The sequence below is a fragment of the Hypanus sabinus genome, chromosome 3, assembly GCF_030144855.1.
Source record: "Hypanus sabinus isolate sHypSab1 chromosome 3, sHypSab1.hap1, whole genome shotgun sequence".
In the NCBI taxonomy this organism is placed as follows: Eukaryota; Metazoa; Chordata; class Chondrichthyes; order Myliobatiformes; family Dasyatidae; genus Hypanus; species Hypanus sabinus.
The window spans coordinates 39,016,316-39,032,701 of NC_082708.1; the positions used below are offsets into that span (position 1 = coordinate 39,016,316).

At 41.5% G+C, this 16,386-nt stretch overlaps 1 protein-coding gene across 3 annotated transcripts in view; it reads right to left on the bottom strand.

Annotated features, from left to right (window-relative positions):
• LOC132391203 (testis-expressed protein 26-like) overlaps nucleotides 1-16,386 on the bottom strand; it is a 31,107-nt gene extending 14,721 nt beyond the window's left edge. The window contains exons 1-4 of one of the 3 annotated variants that reach the window (XM_059964100.1): nucleotides 14,806-16,386; nucleotides 11,390-11,586; nucleotides 11,110-11,299; nucleotides 4,085-4,169 (exon numbers count right to left, since the gene is read on the bottom strand). In XM_059964100.1, coding sequence (XP_059820083.1) covers nucleotides 4,085-4,169; nucleotides 11,110-11,299; nucleotides 11,390-11,446 — 332 coding nt within the window. In that variant the 5' untranslated portion in view covers nucleotides 11,447-11,586; nucleotides 14,806-16,386. Of the gene's footprint in view, nucleotides 1-4,084; nucleotides 4,170-11,109; nucleotides 11,300-11,389; nucleotides 11,587-11,706; nucleotides 12,012-14,805 lie in introns of those variants that run through there. The other 2 variants (XM_059964097.1, XM_059964098.1) reach the window with 2 other exon arrangements.

A 16,386-nucleotide genomic window follows, 5' to 3' on the forward strand; every position in this document is an offset into this window, starting at 1 on the left:
CCTGCAAAGTCGGCTCGTGCAGATTGGGCAGAGGAGATCTGAAGTGAGATCCCTCCACCAGGAAGTACACTCCATGGAGAGTAAAGGGCATGACAAGGCACAGAAGACGTCATTATCTTCCATTGCAACCAAGAAAGGACCCGGTTTATGATCCTTGTTCGTACCACTCTCTCTGAAGTTGAGAGAGTGGAACTGCGATGGACAACCACCACAGTGCAAAGACAATAAAGATCTATAAATTACAAAATAAATTAATTGTGCAAATGAAAGGAATAACAAGGTAGTATTTGTGGATTCATGGACTCTTCAGAAATCTGATGATGGTGGGGAAGAAGCTGTGCATCGAGAGTACATCTTGAGGCTCCTGTATCTCCTTTCTGGTGGTAGTATTAAGACGAGGGTAAGTCATGGATGATGAGGGTTTTTAATGGTAGGTGCCACTATCTTGAGGCACCTCCTCTTGAAAATGTCCTCAATAATGGGGAGGATGGTGCAGCTGACTATAGCCCTCTGTAATCTCTTGCAATCCTGTCTATTGGAGTCTCCATATACCAGGCTGAGATGCAGTCGGTAAGAATGCTCTCCATCGTATATCGATGGAAATTTGTAAAGAGTCTTTGGTGGCAGGCCAAATTCCTAATGAACCGAAGCTGCTGGTCTGCCTTCTTTGTGATTACCTCAATGCATTGGGCCCAGGACAGCTCCTCAGCAATGCTGATGCCAAGGAACTTGGAGCTGCTCACCATTTCTACCACTGACCCTTCAATTAAAACATAGAAACATAGAAAACCTACAACACAATACAGGCCCTTCAGCCCACAAAGCTGTACTGAACATGCCCCTACCTTAGAAATTACTAGGCTTACCTATAGCCCTCTATTTCTCTAAGCTCCATGTACCTATCCAAAAGTCTCTTAAAAGACCCTATCGTATCCGCCTCCATCACCATTGCCAGCAGCCCATTCCACGGATTCACCATTCTCTGAGTAAAAAATTTATCCCTGACATCTCCTCTGTAACCTACTCCCCAGCACCTTAAACCTGTGTCCTCTTGTGGCAACCGTTTCAGCCCTGGGAAAAAACCTCTGACCATCCACATGATCAATGCCTCTCATCATCCTATACACCTCTATCAGGTCACCTCTCATCCTCCGTCGCTCCAAGGAGAAAAGGCCAAGTTCACTCAACCTATTCTCATAAGACATGCTTCCCAATTCAGGCAACATCCTTGTAAATCTCCTCTGCACCCTTTCTATGGTTTCCACATCCTTCCTGTAGTGAGGCGACCAGAACTGAGCACAGTACTCCAAGTGGGGTCTGACCAGGGTTCTATATACCTGCAACATTACCTCTTGGCTCCTAAATTCAAGTCTACGATTGATGAAGGCCAATACTCCATACGCCTTCTTAACCACAGAGTCAACCTACGCAGCTGCTTTGACCGTCCTATGGACTTGGACCCCAAGATCTCTGTGATCCTCTACACCACCAAGAGTCTTACCATTAATACCATTTTCTGCTGTCATATTTGACCTACCAAAATGAACCACTACACACTTACCTGGGTTGAACTCCATCTGCCACTTCTCAGCCCAGTTTTGCATCCTATCAATGTCCCACTGTAACCTCTGACAGCCCTCCACACTATCCACAACACCTCCAATCTTTGTGTCATCAGCAAACTTACTAACCCATCCTTCCACTTCCTCATCCAGGTCATTTATAAAAATCACAAAGCAAAGAGTAAGGGTCCCAGAACAGATCCCTGAGGCACTCCACTGGTGACCAACCTCCATGCAGAATATGACCTGTCCACAACCACTCTTTGCCTTCTGTGGGCAAGCCAGTTCTGGATCCAGAAAGCAATGTCCCCTTGCATCCCATGCCTCCTTACTTTCTCAATAAGCCTTGCATGGGGTACTTCATCAAATGCCTTGCTGAAATCCATATACACTACATCTACTGCTCTTCCTTCATCAATGTGTTTAGTCACATCCTCATAAAATTCAATCAGGCTCGTAAGGCACGACCTGCCCTTGACAAAGCCATGCTGACTATTCCTAATTGTATTATACCTCTCCAAATGTTCATAAATCCTGCCTCTCAGGATCTTCTCCATCAACTTACCAACCACTGAGGTAAGATTTGCTGGTCTATAATTTCTTGGGTTATCTCTACTCCCCTTCTTTAAAAGTTATCCCTCCCCCTCCTGTCTTCTCCTATCATTTCAGATCTCCCCCTCCCCCTCCCACATTCAAACCTCTTACAGTTAGTCCTGACGAAGAGTCTCAACCTAAAACATTGATTGTACTTCTTCCTATAAATGATGCCTGGCCTGCTGTGTTCTGCCAGCTTTTTGTGTGTTTTGCTTGAATTTTCAGCATCTGCAGATTTCCTCGTGTCTACAATCAGTTCCTTGGTCTTGCTGATGTTGAATGCAAGGTTGTTGTTGCAGAACAGAAGCATTGAGAAACATTCTCCATACATTGAATGACAGCTGTCACCATCCCACACCTTCAGTAAGACCCAATACTGAAATATAAAGGACTTGCATTTTTAAAGGACAGTTTTCATCGCTCCTGGTCATCTCAAAGCACTTCACATACAACAAACTACCTTTATGTGAACAAATTCTGCAGATATTCTGATAATACCAAGATCCCACAAACAACACCAAAAGAACATAGAGGCCCTTCAGCTCATGATGTTGTGCCAAATCTTTAAACTACTCCAAGGTCAATCTAACCCTTCCCTCCCACATAACAGTCCATTTCTTTTTCATCCACATGTCTGTCTAGGCGTCTCAGAGATGTCCCGAACATATGATGTGTTTTGACTTTGAGATACTTGATCAAATTCAAGGGCATCATGCTGATTTACCCAGAGGGGCTTTCTAGTGCAATCAACCTGGTGAGGAGGCAACAAATGGGGTTTCTCTGGCCTGCGTGTTCAGCTGTGGGTGGGGAGGGTGGCAGAACCCTAATCGTCGTTTGTGCTTGGCAACCAGGTTGTTTGGTACAAAGGCACTCTGCTCCAGTGTGTTAATGCAGCCCAGATCAGAAGCACTGAAGAGTAAACGGATGTCATCTTTCAGCACTCCCTTGTCTGTTGGTGACATCTCCTCAGATCAGTCTGGGTGGTGACAATGGCTGGACACTCCATTAAAATCAAAACCACCGAACACTACCTCTGGAGCCCGGATTGAAGCAGTAAAGGATGCGGAGCCATGCAGTAGCTCTGCAGATAGAGCACAGCCATAATACACTCAGTCCATTTCCTGAAGAGACTTCCTACACTACAGCACAGGAGGCCATCTAGACAGTGACAGCTCCCAGCAGAACAAACCCTTAAGTTCCATTCTCCCTTCCCTATAAAGATTAGCTTTATTTGTCACATGTACATCAAATCATACAGTGATTTGCACCATTTTTGTCAAATCAAGTGAGCGAGGGTTGTTCTTGGCAGCCCATAAGCGTTGCCACACTGCCAGCACGTCAGTATAATGCCCACAACTCGCTAACCCTAACCATACATCTTTGCAATGTAGACGGAAACCGGAGCACCCAGAGGAAACCCACGTGGTCACAGGGAGAAGGTATAAACTCCTTATAGACAATGGTGGTAACTGAATCCACTTTTCAAGTGTTATACTAATTGCTAAGCTACGTGACATATTTGCCCCTGCAACACATTCTCTAACACGGTCATTAACTCATTCTTTCCTACTTATCCAGATTAAGTGGTAATTTACTGGATGCCAGAGGAAAGCTCCCAGTGGTAAAGAGACAGCAAGCCTTGGCGTTACTTTATTTTCCAGCAGAGTCCTGAGCAGCAGGACAACGATCACTTTCCCTAAAATGCTCACGCAGAGAGCTCTGTGATCAGGAAGTACTGGAAGCATTCACTTAGTCTTGACACCAATATGTGGTGAATATATCAACCCTTCACCCTAATATGAATAAATAATTTCAGCAAATGCCGATGAATTCACTTGCTAGGCACTCGTTTCATCTACACTTGAAGTTAGCAGAGGAACTTGAAGCTGATTAAGCTGATACTCACAGTGGTTCTTATACCAACTCACCGAATAGGTTGAGTCATGGACCCTGGACGATAAACAAAGTCCCGCTTGAATGTTGTTTGGTAGGGATCAAAGGCTGATGACCTTCCTAAAGATATTAAAGATTGTTCAAATTATTATCAAAAATGTCTACAAAAAGAAAGATTAAAATATACTTTTAAATATTTTATACCAAGCATGATAATATCAGGATCTCCTCCTGAGTTCTGAAGGTGAAGCTCTGTACATACGAGTCTCAACATCTTACAACGAAGTTGCAAATATATTTGGTTGGCTCGTTCCTACAACAATTCATACCTAATCTTGCTGCACAGCAATCTCTTGTTTGTTCTTTCTTTTACTCTGTTTCAAATATTTACCAACAAGTAGGGGTGGAATTCTGTACTTAGTTTAGGGAATGACATAAGTGAACGATTACCAGTTAGAGAACACTTTGGTAGTAGTGATCACCATTCAAGGACAAAATAAAACAGGATTAAATACTGCAGTGACTGGGAGTGGGTCAAACACCATTTGGGGAGACAAAATATGTGGGTTGATATTTTGGGTCAAGGCTGAGAGGGATCAGGAGAGGTTGTTAGTACTGCATAAAGCAGTATGGAGTAAGCTGCTAGATCGGGGGTCGGCAACCCGTGGCTCCGGAGCCACATGTGGCTCTTTCAGTGGTAAAGGTTGCTGACCCCTGTGCTAGGTGATAGTTGCAACTGAACGGGGAGGTGATGATGGGCAGATAGAACTAGGTGGAGGAATGAGATAGGACTGATGAATAAGGGGGGAAGAAAACAAAATGAAAAGATGAGTGTGTGAAGGAGGAGAGTAATGTGGGTATAGGTTACCTGAAAGGGCAATTAGAGATGGGAAATTAAATGCTGGCTGTGATTGCCCAATCAGGCCACGATCCTTGAGTGAATAAAAACACTGAAAAATGTAATGTTCGTACCATGTTTCATTCTGTGTTGGTCTCTCAGTTGCAGAGGGGGAGACTGAGAACAGACAGTGTGCTCTTTATCTTGTTATTTCATGCTCTCATTATTTACTGCTTTTTATTGGTGTTTGCATTTGTACAATTTGTGTTCATTGATCTGATTTATAGTTACTGTTCTATAAATTTGCCAAGTATGCCTGGGGAAAAAGAGTCTCAGGTAAGTGCATAAATCTCTATTGTATGTGGTGAGATGTATGCACTCTGATAATAAATTTTACTTTGAACTTTGAAGAGGGAAAGAGAATTAAAATGAAGTGTAATTGGAAGCTTGAGATAATCAATGCAGGTGTTTTAAGAAACAGTCTCTTAGTCTACACTTGAGAATAAAAATTTTTAATTGTGAGAAAACCAACTTTACTCAGGTGAGAAGTGATGCTGGAAATCTGAAATAAAGTAAAGGAAGACAAACTGGCTTCCATTGCAAGAAGGTTGGAGTTTTAGAAATTGAACACTGTTGCATCTACACTGGAGGTATTGCGCACAGTTCCGTTATTTAACAAAGGACATACCGGGTGTCCCTCGCTTTATGCCACTTCGTTTTACAAAAGACCTACATTAGTAACCTGTTTTCACATTACGAAGAGGATTTTCACTTTTACGGAAACTTTTCCCATATAAATTAATGGTTCTTTGCTTTTTGCCATTTTGGCTTAAGAAAGGTTTCATAGGAACGATCTAGCTTTGTAAAAGTGGGGGGGGACACCTGTAATCACGTTGGAGACAGTCTGAAAAAGATTTGAGATGATCATTTCTGGGATAAGGTGAGCAGTTAAAGAAATAAAATTTATAATAATGTTAATAATAATAACTTATTTACTGAGCACTTTTCAAAGTGCTTTACAATAGGATAAAGTGCAAACCTGAAAATTGAAGACAAAATAAAAATAAATGTAAACATGAAAATAAAAGACGAAAAGATATCAGTTAAAAACAAGATTAAATAATTAGGTTTTAAGCTGACGTTTATCAGTGTTAACTGAGTCTGTAAACCTTACAGTTTCAGGTATTGAATTACACAATTTAGGAGTGTAGTTTAAAAAGCTGTCCTGCCAATTATCTTTTGAGGAAGATCGTTTAAATTTCAGATTTAGATTGTTTAAATTTTAGCTCTGTGGTGAACTATGTGCCTGTCGGGACACGCCCCCTGCTGACTGCTCCTGTGGCTCCTCCCACAGGCCCCTGTATAAAGGAGATCTGAGGCCTGACGCTCGGCCTCAGTCTCCAGGACATAGTATGATAGACACTCACTCCTAGTTCCTTCTTCCAGTCAATAAAATCCGATATCTCGCCTTATGTCTCAGTGTGAGTTATTGATGGTGCATCAAGCTCTCAGGTGGAAGAAGACCTGAGAGCTTGAGCAGGATTATAAAACAAAAATGATTCTGTAATTAGACCGTGAAGAGCTTTAAAAACAAATAGAAGAACTTTAAAATCAATTCTAGAAAATACAGCAGGAAGCCAATACGGAGTAGCTAGGACAGAAGTGAGATGTTCCCTTGTCCTGGTTTTAGTTAGAAGTGCGGCAGCAGCATTCTGATTGAGTCGAAGTTTGGAGGTTAGAAGAATGGTGGAGAGATCTAATTGAAGCATGTGAGATCTTCAAGGGGAACGACAAGATGCTGTGCTGTTTCCACTAGAGAACACAGTTACAAGATTGTGGGACTGCCCTTTAAAATGGTGACACATAGGAATTTCTTCTCACGGAGGCTAGTGAATCTCTGTAATTCAGCCAAGATGGATATGGAGTTTAAGTAATTGGTGGATATTTGAAGAAGACGTCAATAAGAAAGATAAGGGAACTGAGGAGTGTTGGGAACTGACACCTAACTGAAGCCATGGCAGATTATCTGTGATGGCATTGGATGGCAGGGCAAGCTTGAGGGCCCAGTGACCTATTCCTGCTCTTAGCTTCTTATGTTCTAAAGGCAGAAAATGCAGAAACTTCAACAGGTCAGGCTGCATCTGTGGAAAAAGCAACAGAGTTAACATTATAAGCCAAAAAGCCTTTCAGACCAAATAGGAGGCTACTATTAAAATCCATGGAACTCAAGATAAACATGTTTCCACAAAGAAATAGGGTAAGAATGCCAGATCTAGAGGCCACTGTACGAAAAGGAGCATTGAGGGTGGAATAAGGTAAAATAAAGCAAGCTTATGCCAGATACAAAGAAATGAAAACAACATAAAATTTTTCAGCTGAGCAGAAAATTGGTGAACAGTATTTAATCCAGAAGAACGGCGTCTGAGGTGGTTAAACATAGCAGCAGAAAACACAATAAATAAGAGAATGTTGAGAAATATTGAGGAACAAAGTGATCTTGGAGTGTATGTTTGTGGATCATAAAGATAACAGGACTAGTTATTAAAGTGGTTAAAAGGCATACCATGTGCTTTTGTTGGACAAAATGCAGAGAATAAGAGAAAATTACACTAGGACTGTATGCATTGCTGGTTAGGCCACAGCTTGAGAATTATCTACCGTTTTGTTCGTTGTATTTCAGGCAAAGATGTGATTGTACTTGGTGCAAGGTTTACTGAGATACTGCCAAACTGTAAAATTGTAGTCGTAAGAAAGGGTTTGGATAATCTGAGGATATCTGACATGAGCTTACTTTATTTTACCTTACCCTGCCCACTATGTACCTTCTCGTCATGGGACATTGATTTAAAGTGATGGTAGGAAGCTTAGAGAAGAGATGAGTATTTATCTTTCACTCAGAGGGTGGAATGGGTCTGAGGTCATTGGTTAAAAGAATGAGGACAGAAACATGGTAAATTTAAGCAGCATATGGGTTGTGAACTTGAGCTGCGACTACAGAACTAAGGATAGAATCCTAAGTAGTAGAAATAGGTAGGTTAATCTTTCTCATCTGGCATCTTGCTGAGTTTTACCTTCCACATCATAAATCTTCCTAGATTCATCTCGAAAGAGCTATTCATTTTTGCATCACTTTTTTCAATGTAAATATCTTCCATTGGGATATTTTTTCCCAATCTCCATCCCTCTCTATGACTACTAGAAGAGTTAAAAATAGCTTCAAATTTAAAGAAAATGGACATTATCACAGTTCACAGGTCAGAAAATTGTATAGAATACAAGAAGAAGAAAAGAATGAGAAAAAGAAGGAAGATGAGGAAGGATAAATGAAGTATGAGATAAAACAGTAATATTAACACAGACTTTTATTCTCTAGTCTAAAAGTGTAAGGTGGGACTTGATCAGATCCAGTGCTTATAAAAAGTATTCACCCCCTTCCCCTGGAAGTTTTCATGTTTTATTGTTTTACAGTGGATTTAAATTGGCTCTTTTGACATTGAGCAACAGAAAAAGACTCTTTCATGTCAAAGTGGAAACAGTTTCTACAAAGTGTTCTAAAGTAATTACAAATATAAACATAAAATAATTGATTCCATACGTATTCACCCCCTTCTAGTCAGTATTTAGAAGAAGCACCTGTGGCAGCAATTACAGCCTTGAGTCTGTGTGGACAGGACTCTATCAGCTTTACACATCTGGACACTGCAATTTTTCTCCATTCTTCTCTACAAAACTGCTCAAGCTGTGTCAGATTGCACGGCAATCATGAGTGAACAGATCTTTTTAAGTCCAGCTGCAAATTCTCAATTGGATTGTGGCCTGGATTTTGACTTGGCCACTCCAGGGCATTAGCTTTGTTGTTTTTAAGCCATTCCTGTGTAGCTTTGGTTTACGTTTGAGGTCATTTTCTTGCTGGAAAACAGATCTTCTCCCACGCCACAGTTCTTTTGCAGACTGCATCAGGTTTTCCTCCAGGACCTTCCTTTATTTTGCTGCATTCATCTTACCTTCCATCTTCACAAGCCTTCCAGGCCCTGCTGCAGTGAAGCATCCCCACAGCGTGATGCAGCCACCACCATGCTTCACGGTAGGGATGGTGTGGTTTTGATGAAGTGTAGAGTTCGGCTTACGCCAAACACAGTGTTTAGTCTGATGGCCAGACAGCTCAATGTTAAAAGGGGTGAATACTTATGCAATTAATTTTTTTGTTTTATATTTGTAATTAATTTAGATCACTTTGTAGAGATATGTTTTCACTTTAACACTGAGAGTCTTTTTCTGTTGATCAGTGTCAAAATAGCCAAATTAAATCCACCGCGGTTCAATGTTGTAAAACAATAAAACATGGAAACCTCCAAGGGGGTGAATACTGTTTATAGGCTCTGTACATAAAAGACTGGCTGTGTGGGTAGGCAGAGGGTGTATGCTGCAGTGAGAGAATATGGAAGTAATGACTAGGTTTGAAAAATAAACCCATTTAAGACAAAGATGAGGCAACTTCCTTCTCTCAGATGACTGTGAGCCTGGCTTTTTCAATCTGTAGTTGTGGCAGAGTCTGAATACTCTCTCTCTCTTTCTCTCTCTCTTTGTCTCACACAGACACACACACTCTCTCTCTCTGCAGTTGAGGCAGAGTCTGATTACTCTCCCTCTCTCTGTCTCTCACTCTCATACACACACACACACACACACACTCTCTCTCTCTCTCTCTCTCTCTCTCTCCAGTTGAGGCAGAGTCTGAATATCCTCTCTCTCTCTCTCTCTCTCTCTCTCCAGATGAGGCAGAGTCTAAATACCCTCTCTCTCTCTCTTTCTGTCTGTCTCACACACACACACACACACACTCTCTCTCTCTCTCTTTCTCTCTGCAGTTGAGGCAGAGTCTGATTACTCTCTCTCTCTCTCACTCATACACACACTCTCTCTCTCTCTCTCTCTCTCTCTCTCTCTCTCTCTCTGTCTGTCTCACACACACACACACTCTCTCTCTCTCTCTCTCACTTTCTCTCTCTGCAGTTGAGGCAGAGTCTGATTACTCTCTCTCTCTCACTCATACACACAAGCATTCTCTCTCTGCAGCTGAGACAGAGTCTGAATACTCTCTCTCTCTCTCTCACTGTCATATGCACATATACACACTTTCTCCCCATAGATGTTCCCACTTTTCCAGCTTTTTTTCCCAACTCTGACCACAGTACAAGCCCTCCTTATCCACGGGTTCCACGTGCGCAGATTCAACCAACCGCGGATGAGGAAAACCCAGAAGTTGAGCATTGTTCGCCACGCATCTAGTTCATTCGCTACTTGTGTTGTGAGTGAGAGGAAGGAGTTTAAGGCCAGTAAGGGATGGCTGGCTAGCTATGTAAAGCGCTACAGCCTCGAACTTAAAGATCACGGGAGAATCGGCATCGGCTGATGCCGAGGCAGCATCAGCATTCCCAGAAGAGCTACAATGGTTGTATCTGTACTGAACACATACAGACTTTTTTGCTTGTTATTATCCCCTAAACAGTACAGTATAATGACTATTTACATAGCATTTACATTGTATTAGGTATTACAAGTAATGTAAAGATGATTTAAAGTATGATGATGGGATGATGTTCGTAGGTTACATGAAAATACTATGCCATTTTATATAAGGAACTTGAGCATCCGCGTTTTTTGGTATCTGCGGGGGGGGGGGGGGGGTCCCAGAATCAACCCCCTACAGATAAGGGGGGCCGACTGTAATCAAGTCTGATGATGAAGTGTTAATCTGCTCTCCCTATCACATATGATAATGCAGAATTATTTTATATGAGCAAGATTTTGGAACAATAATTACAGATAATTAATTGCAAACATTACTACTGTATTTTTAACATTGTTGTCCCAATGTTATGGGCCGTAAGGGACCACAGTGATAAATAGTTCAGTGGAATGTAGCCCAAAGGCTGTAGACAGTGATCAGCAGATGAGAGGAGGCAGCAATGGAGAAAGAGGAAGGAGTTGCAAAGTATCATTCCTGTTACATCCCCTTCTACCTGTAGTATGGCCACTCCCTCATTTCTGGCTTAGATTATGCCCCACACATAATGAAACTTCTCTCCCTGTGAAATTAAAGCCATGATATCAAATTTCATAATTGTTGTTTCTGAATCACTATTCAGTTTCAAAATACTTTTTGCATAAAGGTCTGCATTCATGATTAATGGTCCGGAAAGAATCCTGTTACTGACTCACCCGAGCAAGGATCACTCATACTGGAGGTGATGTTTGCCATCTTTTCCTTTTTACGCTTCTTGATCTTTATTCCCACTTCCGCTTTACGAGGATTGAGTGCCTGTTCATTTTTCTTTCCTGTTCGATCGTTCCCTTCTTCCTCGGTGCCTTGTAGCTGATTGGGACAATGGTGTCCTTGAGTGCCAGCATTCTGAAGCACAAAGAATAAATTCACATTTACAAAATCAATTAGAGCTGTTTCTTGTTCAGTAAGCATGAGTTAGGTTTAGTTAAAACTTACTCGGGTACTTTTGAAATGTGGGGCTTCCCCCGCGTATGATGCTAGACACAGTTCCATCTTTCAGAAGCGCAGTGGCTTTGCAGTTAGAATCGTTTCTTTCAGACTGCTCTGTAGATGAACCTGGTTGAGTTTGTCATCACCAGCTGCAGGAGGAGGTTCAGCCTCTGTTGCTGAGCAATACAGAATGGCTCCCTCGTCTAGAATAAACAAAGAGCTGATAAAAGAAAAGTACTGCCAATGCACTTCAATTAGAGGCCTTAAAGCAGTAGTCGTCTGCATTACACTCTTAAAATGGCATTCTACCAACATGAGGTTACCCATAGCAACAAGCATACAATGCTGGCAGAACTCAGCAGTCTAGGCAGCATCCCAGCTGTTCGTCTTCATCAGGTCTGGAAAGGAAGAGGAAAGAAAAGCTAGAAAGTGATAGGTGAAGCCAGGTGGGTAAGGGATGGGGTTGAATTAAGAACCAGGGAGGAGATCGGGGTAAAGGCAAAGGGCTGAGGAAGAAGAAATCTGGTAGAAGAGGAGAGTGGATCATGGGAGAAAGGGAAGGAGGAGGGGCATCGGAGGAGGTGGTAGGCAGGTGAGGCAAAAGGGTAAGAGGTCAGAGTGGGGGAGGGAAAAATTACCTAAAGTTGGTGAAATCGATGTTCACAGGATTAGCTTGAAGGCTACCTAGATGGAATATAAGGTATATATATAAATATAAATATAAATATAAACTCCTCCAACCTGAGAGTGGCCTCATCACAGCAGTAAGGGAAACTATGGACCGACATGGTAGATTAGTATTGGGGATTGGATTCGAAATGGTGGCCACTGGGTAACCCTGCTTTCTGCGGACGGAGCTAAATTGCTCGACAGAGCGGTTCCCAATCTACATCTGGCCTCACCAATGTCTTTTACAACTTCAACGTAACATTCCAACTTCTGTACTCAATACTTTGGCGTATGAAGGCCAACGTGCCGAAAGCTCTCTAGACAACCCTTTCAACCTGCGATGCCAATTTCAAGGAATTATTGATCAGTGTTCCCAAATCCCTCTGTTCTACCACACTCCTCAGTGCCCTCCCACTCACCGTGGCAGTCCTACCTTGGTTTTCCCTCCCAAAGAGCAACACCTCACACTTGCCTGCATTAAATTCCATTTGCCATTTTTCAGCACGTTTTACCAGTTGGTCCAGATTAAACTTTAAACTTTGACAGCGTTCCTTGCGGTCCGCTAGGGTCTCCAATCATAACGCCATCTACAAATTTGCTGATCCAGTTTACTATATTATCATCTAGAACATTGATGTAGGTGACGATCAGCAACTGCAGTGTGCCAGCTCTGATCCCTGTGGCACACCCCTAGCCACAGACCTCCGGCCAGAGAGGCAACTGTCTACTACCACTCTCTGGATTCTCCCAAGAAGCCCATTCAACTTAACGCATCAGCCAGTTCATGAATGTTTTAGTTTTAATTCCAAAGTGCAACAAAACACATTAAAATCACATTTAAGCCACAGCTTGAGAAGAGTTAATTTAATCCAAGTAGTGAATGTCAATTCTTATGCTTCAGTCATACTTCATTCATTTCCCATGCAATTCCCATAACATAACCATCAGTGATTGTTCAGCTTCCCCATCTGTCGAACTGGACCATTTGGCTCATTTACTCCAGGAAAAGAAAATTTTCTTTTTCTTTTCCTTCCTTTTCGATAGCATAAATTACAGTTTTACTCTTTGCTTCGAGTCCTAACTGTATCTATCCTATTCCACAACTTAGTTAATTTTAAAATGTTGCTCACTTAATCCTTCAGATTTCCCTTTCCAAGTGAAAGTGGCCCAGTTTTTTTAACTTTAAAATTCTTGCACTTTTTCCAGCACCCCCTTATATTTTGTGTAACATAAAATCTTGAGTACTTGGTCTGGCCTATGAGGGTCAGACCCCCAATATCAAGGCTGAGGCCAATGGTGTAGCTATTGCAACATGCTCACAGCAACATCTATGGCAACACAGAGAGTTTCAAAACATGTTGCATTATTAAGTTTAGTCATCCTCTAACTCTTCGTGGATGATATGCAAATGCTTCTGAAATGCCCCCAGGCTTCTTTACTTGATACAGACTTCCACAGGTTTGCCTGAATTCCATCCTGATGTAAGTATCAAGACATCAGTCGGAGATACTGTGATCCTTGTCCTATTTCACGCTATCCAATGAGACAGTTTATATCCAATGAAATTTCTCCTGAAACTCCTGAGAAACCAAATCTATAAATGTCGAATCCGAGAACATCCTACCTGGAACAAGGGCGGAGCCTTCTTAGGAGGTTAAGGAGGTTCGGCTGGTCATTGAACACTCTCGATCTTCTACAGATGTACTGTTGAAATTATTCTGACTGGTTGTACCATAGTGATTAAAATATGCAAGAACAGGAGAAGCTACAGAGAGTAGTGGACCATGCCCAGAACATCAAAGGTACATCGTACCCTTCCCACTACTAGTAATATCTACAATACATGCTGCCTCAAGAATGCAACTTCTGTTGAAGATCCACACCACCCATCAGTGGCATTTTTCACAGCTACCATTAGACAACCTGAAACACCACAACCCCGGGTTCAAAAACAACTACTTCCTTTCATCCATTTGGTTTTACAACACCATGTCTTCTTTGCCTCTGTATCCCAATTTCTCCTGTACCCACCCATGCCTTTGATGCACTGGTCTGGGATCTTGACAATTACAAATAGCCAACTTACAAAAAAGATGAAAGAATAGGAACAAAAGAAAGAATACAGAAAACCAAAAAGAGAAATTGAAAAGTGGAGGGGATGTGTGTGGCCTTCTCACAATAGAGGTCATCAGGACAGAATGTTAAATTGCAAAGGATACACACAGAGAGGGTCACATGGTATTGGTTACATTTCTACACCCACTGCACTGGACCATTCACCGGTCTCCAGCAGTTTCTCTCTCCTTGCTCCACAATAACATTTGGGGAATTAAGGGTTATGGGGAAAAGGCTGGTAGGTGGAGGTGAGCCAATGCTCAGGTCAACCATGATCCTATTGATTGGTGGAGCAGGCTCGACGGGCTAGATGGCCTATTTCATATGTTCTTATGAATGCAAAGCAGCCCTTGGCCTGTCGAGTATTCAGGCTGCATTCAGGGCCTGTCACATTGCAAAATAGGAAGGATCTAGATTTTGCTGCACATTAGATGTTTATTTCAACTGCTCGTTCATCCCAAATATTTTTATTGATCACTCTATATATCATCATAAGAAGCAATATTTTGAATCTACTCCTCTCCATGTTCAATGAATTATCAAATACCAATGATTAATTTGATTTTCTATACATGATGTCCATATGACAACATTCTGCCTTCATATCACAAGAGAGATAAGAACAGTAATGTAGTTACCCAATCAAATGAGCAGAAATCTCAATGAAGTGCTGCAGTTTTTTAAGGACCATTTTTGCTCCTGAACCAGGGGCATGTTGTTCTGTAAGCAGGTGTTCTGTTGTAGCACAGAGGCATAGTTCAGTACCTGCTTTTACAACACGCATTTTCCCTCTGACTGAAATCAATGCAAAAGTTAATTAGAAGAGTTGTAAAAATGAACTAAACTTTCAACATGAACTCTTTTTTTTTACTGCTGCCAAAAGACCAACTTTAAACTGCTTCTGATATTGGATCTTATCTCTTAGGGCTTATAGAACCATGAAGTGCTGAAACAGGCTGGGTGGTCCAATTCATCCTTCCCAACCGTAATGCTAATCCCATTTGCCTGTCCCTCCACTCCTTTCCTACCCAAGTACCTGCTTAAATACCTTTTTGATGTTTTAATTTATAGTCAATCCTGGATAACAAATGGCATTTCATTTTCACAGATGTCCATGAGTCAAATTTGTCCGTAAAGTCACAAAAAGCAATCAATGTAGAGGGAGAACAGTTTTAGCCATTCATGGAAACAAACATATATACATATATTGGACTCTAGAATTTAGTAATATTCTTATTTAAAAGAGTCCATAAGGTGGGACAAGTGAACCTTTTTGAAGTGCTATCACTGTTCTAATGAAGAGAATATGGCAGAAAACTTGGGCAGAGCACATTCTTGCAAGCCGTAGTGTGATCACAGAATGCATTTTTTTAAGCATTGTTTGAGGTAGCTCAGTAGACTGAGGAATTATATTTAAGTGGTGGGATAAATTCTTCAGCTTTGCTACATTTGCTGTTCAGGTTAAATGAGTATGAGAAACAGAGAATGATGGAAAAAGATATCAGCTGAAATGTGAATTTGTTACCAAAATATGAAACAGCGAGTTACCTTACCAATGGTTAAATTCATTCACCAAAAAAAACCTCTAACTGCAAGCTTCATTCTGTAAAGGTCACCTGAATTGGATTTTTTTGTTAAATTTTGTCTTCACAAATGATTTTCTCTCTACATGTTGCAATTCAGAACAATGATTAAATATCCGATGACATTTAAATTGTTTCATCAGCACCATCACAGAATACCGTGGGTTGTATTGTGACTTCACCATATGTGCACCATAGCTGGTTTGAACTGCTTTTAGAAAAGGCACTTTTCCCCTTAAACTCAGTGGGGCTCTGTTTCTAAGTACTATATATTTTACATTTACTGGGTTCACTGGAAAATGTGTAATAATACTGTGTAACATTTATAACAAGTTTTTAAAATGTGTCAGGATATTAATAAGTTGGTCTGGAAAATCAGCCAGTCCTGTACCACCAAAATACTTACCAGACTGTTGGACTGTTTTCCCAAGCCAAGTCCAAAATCCTAATCAAGGACCCCCACCATCCAGGCCATGATCTCTTCTGACTACGACGATCTGGCAGGAGATACCTGTCCCCACCACCGGTTTCAAGAGCAGTAAACACCCCACAATCATCATATCTCTGAACCAGCATGGATAAATTCACGCACCTCAACGCTGAACTGATTCCACAACCCATAGATCCATAGATTCA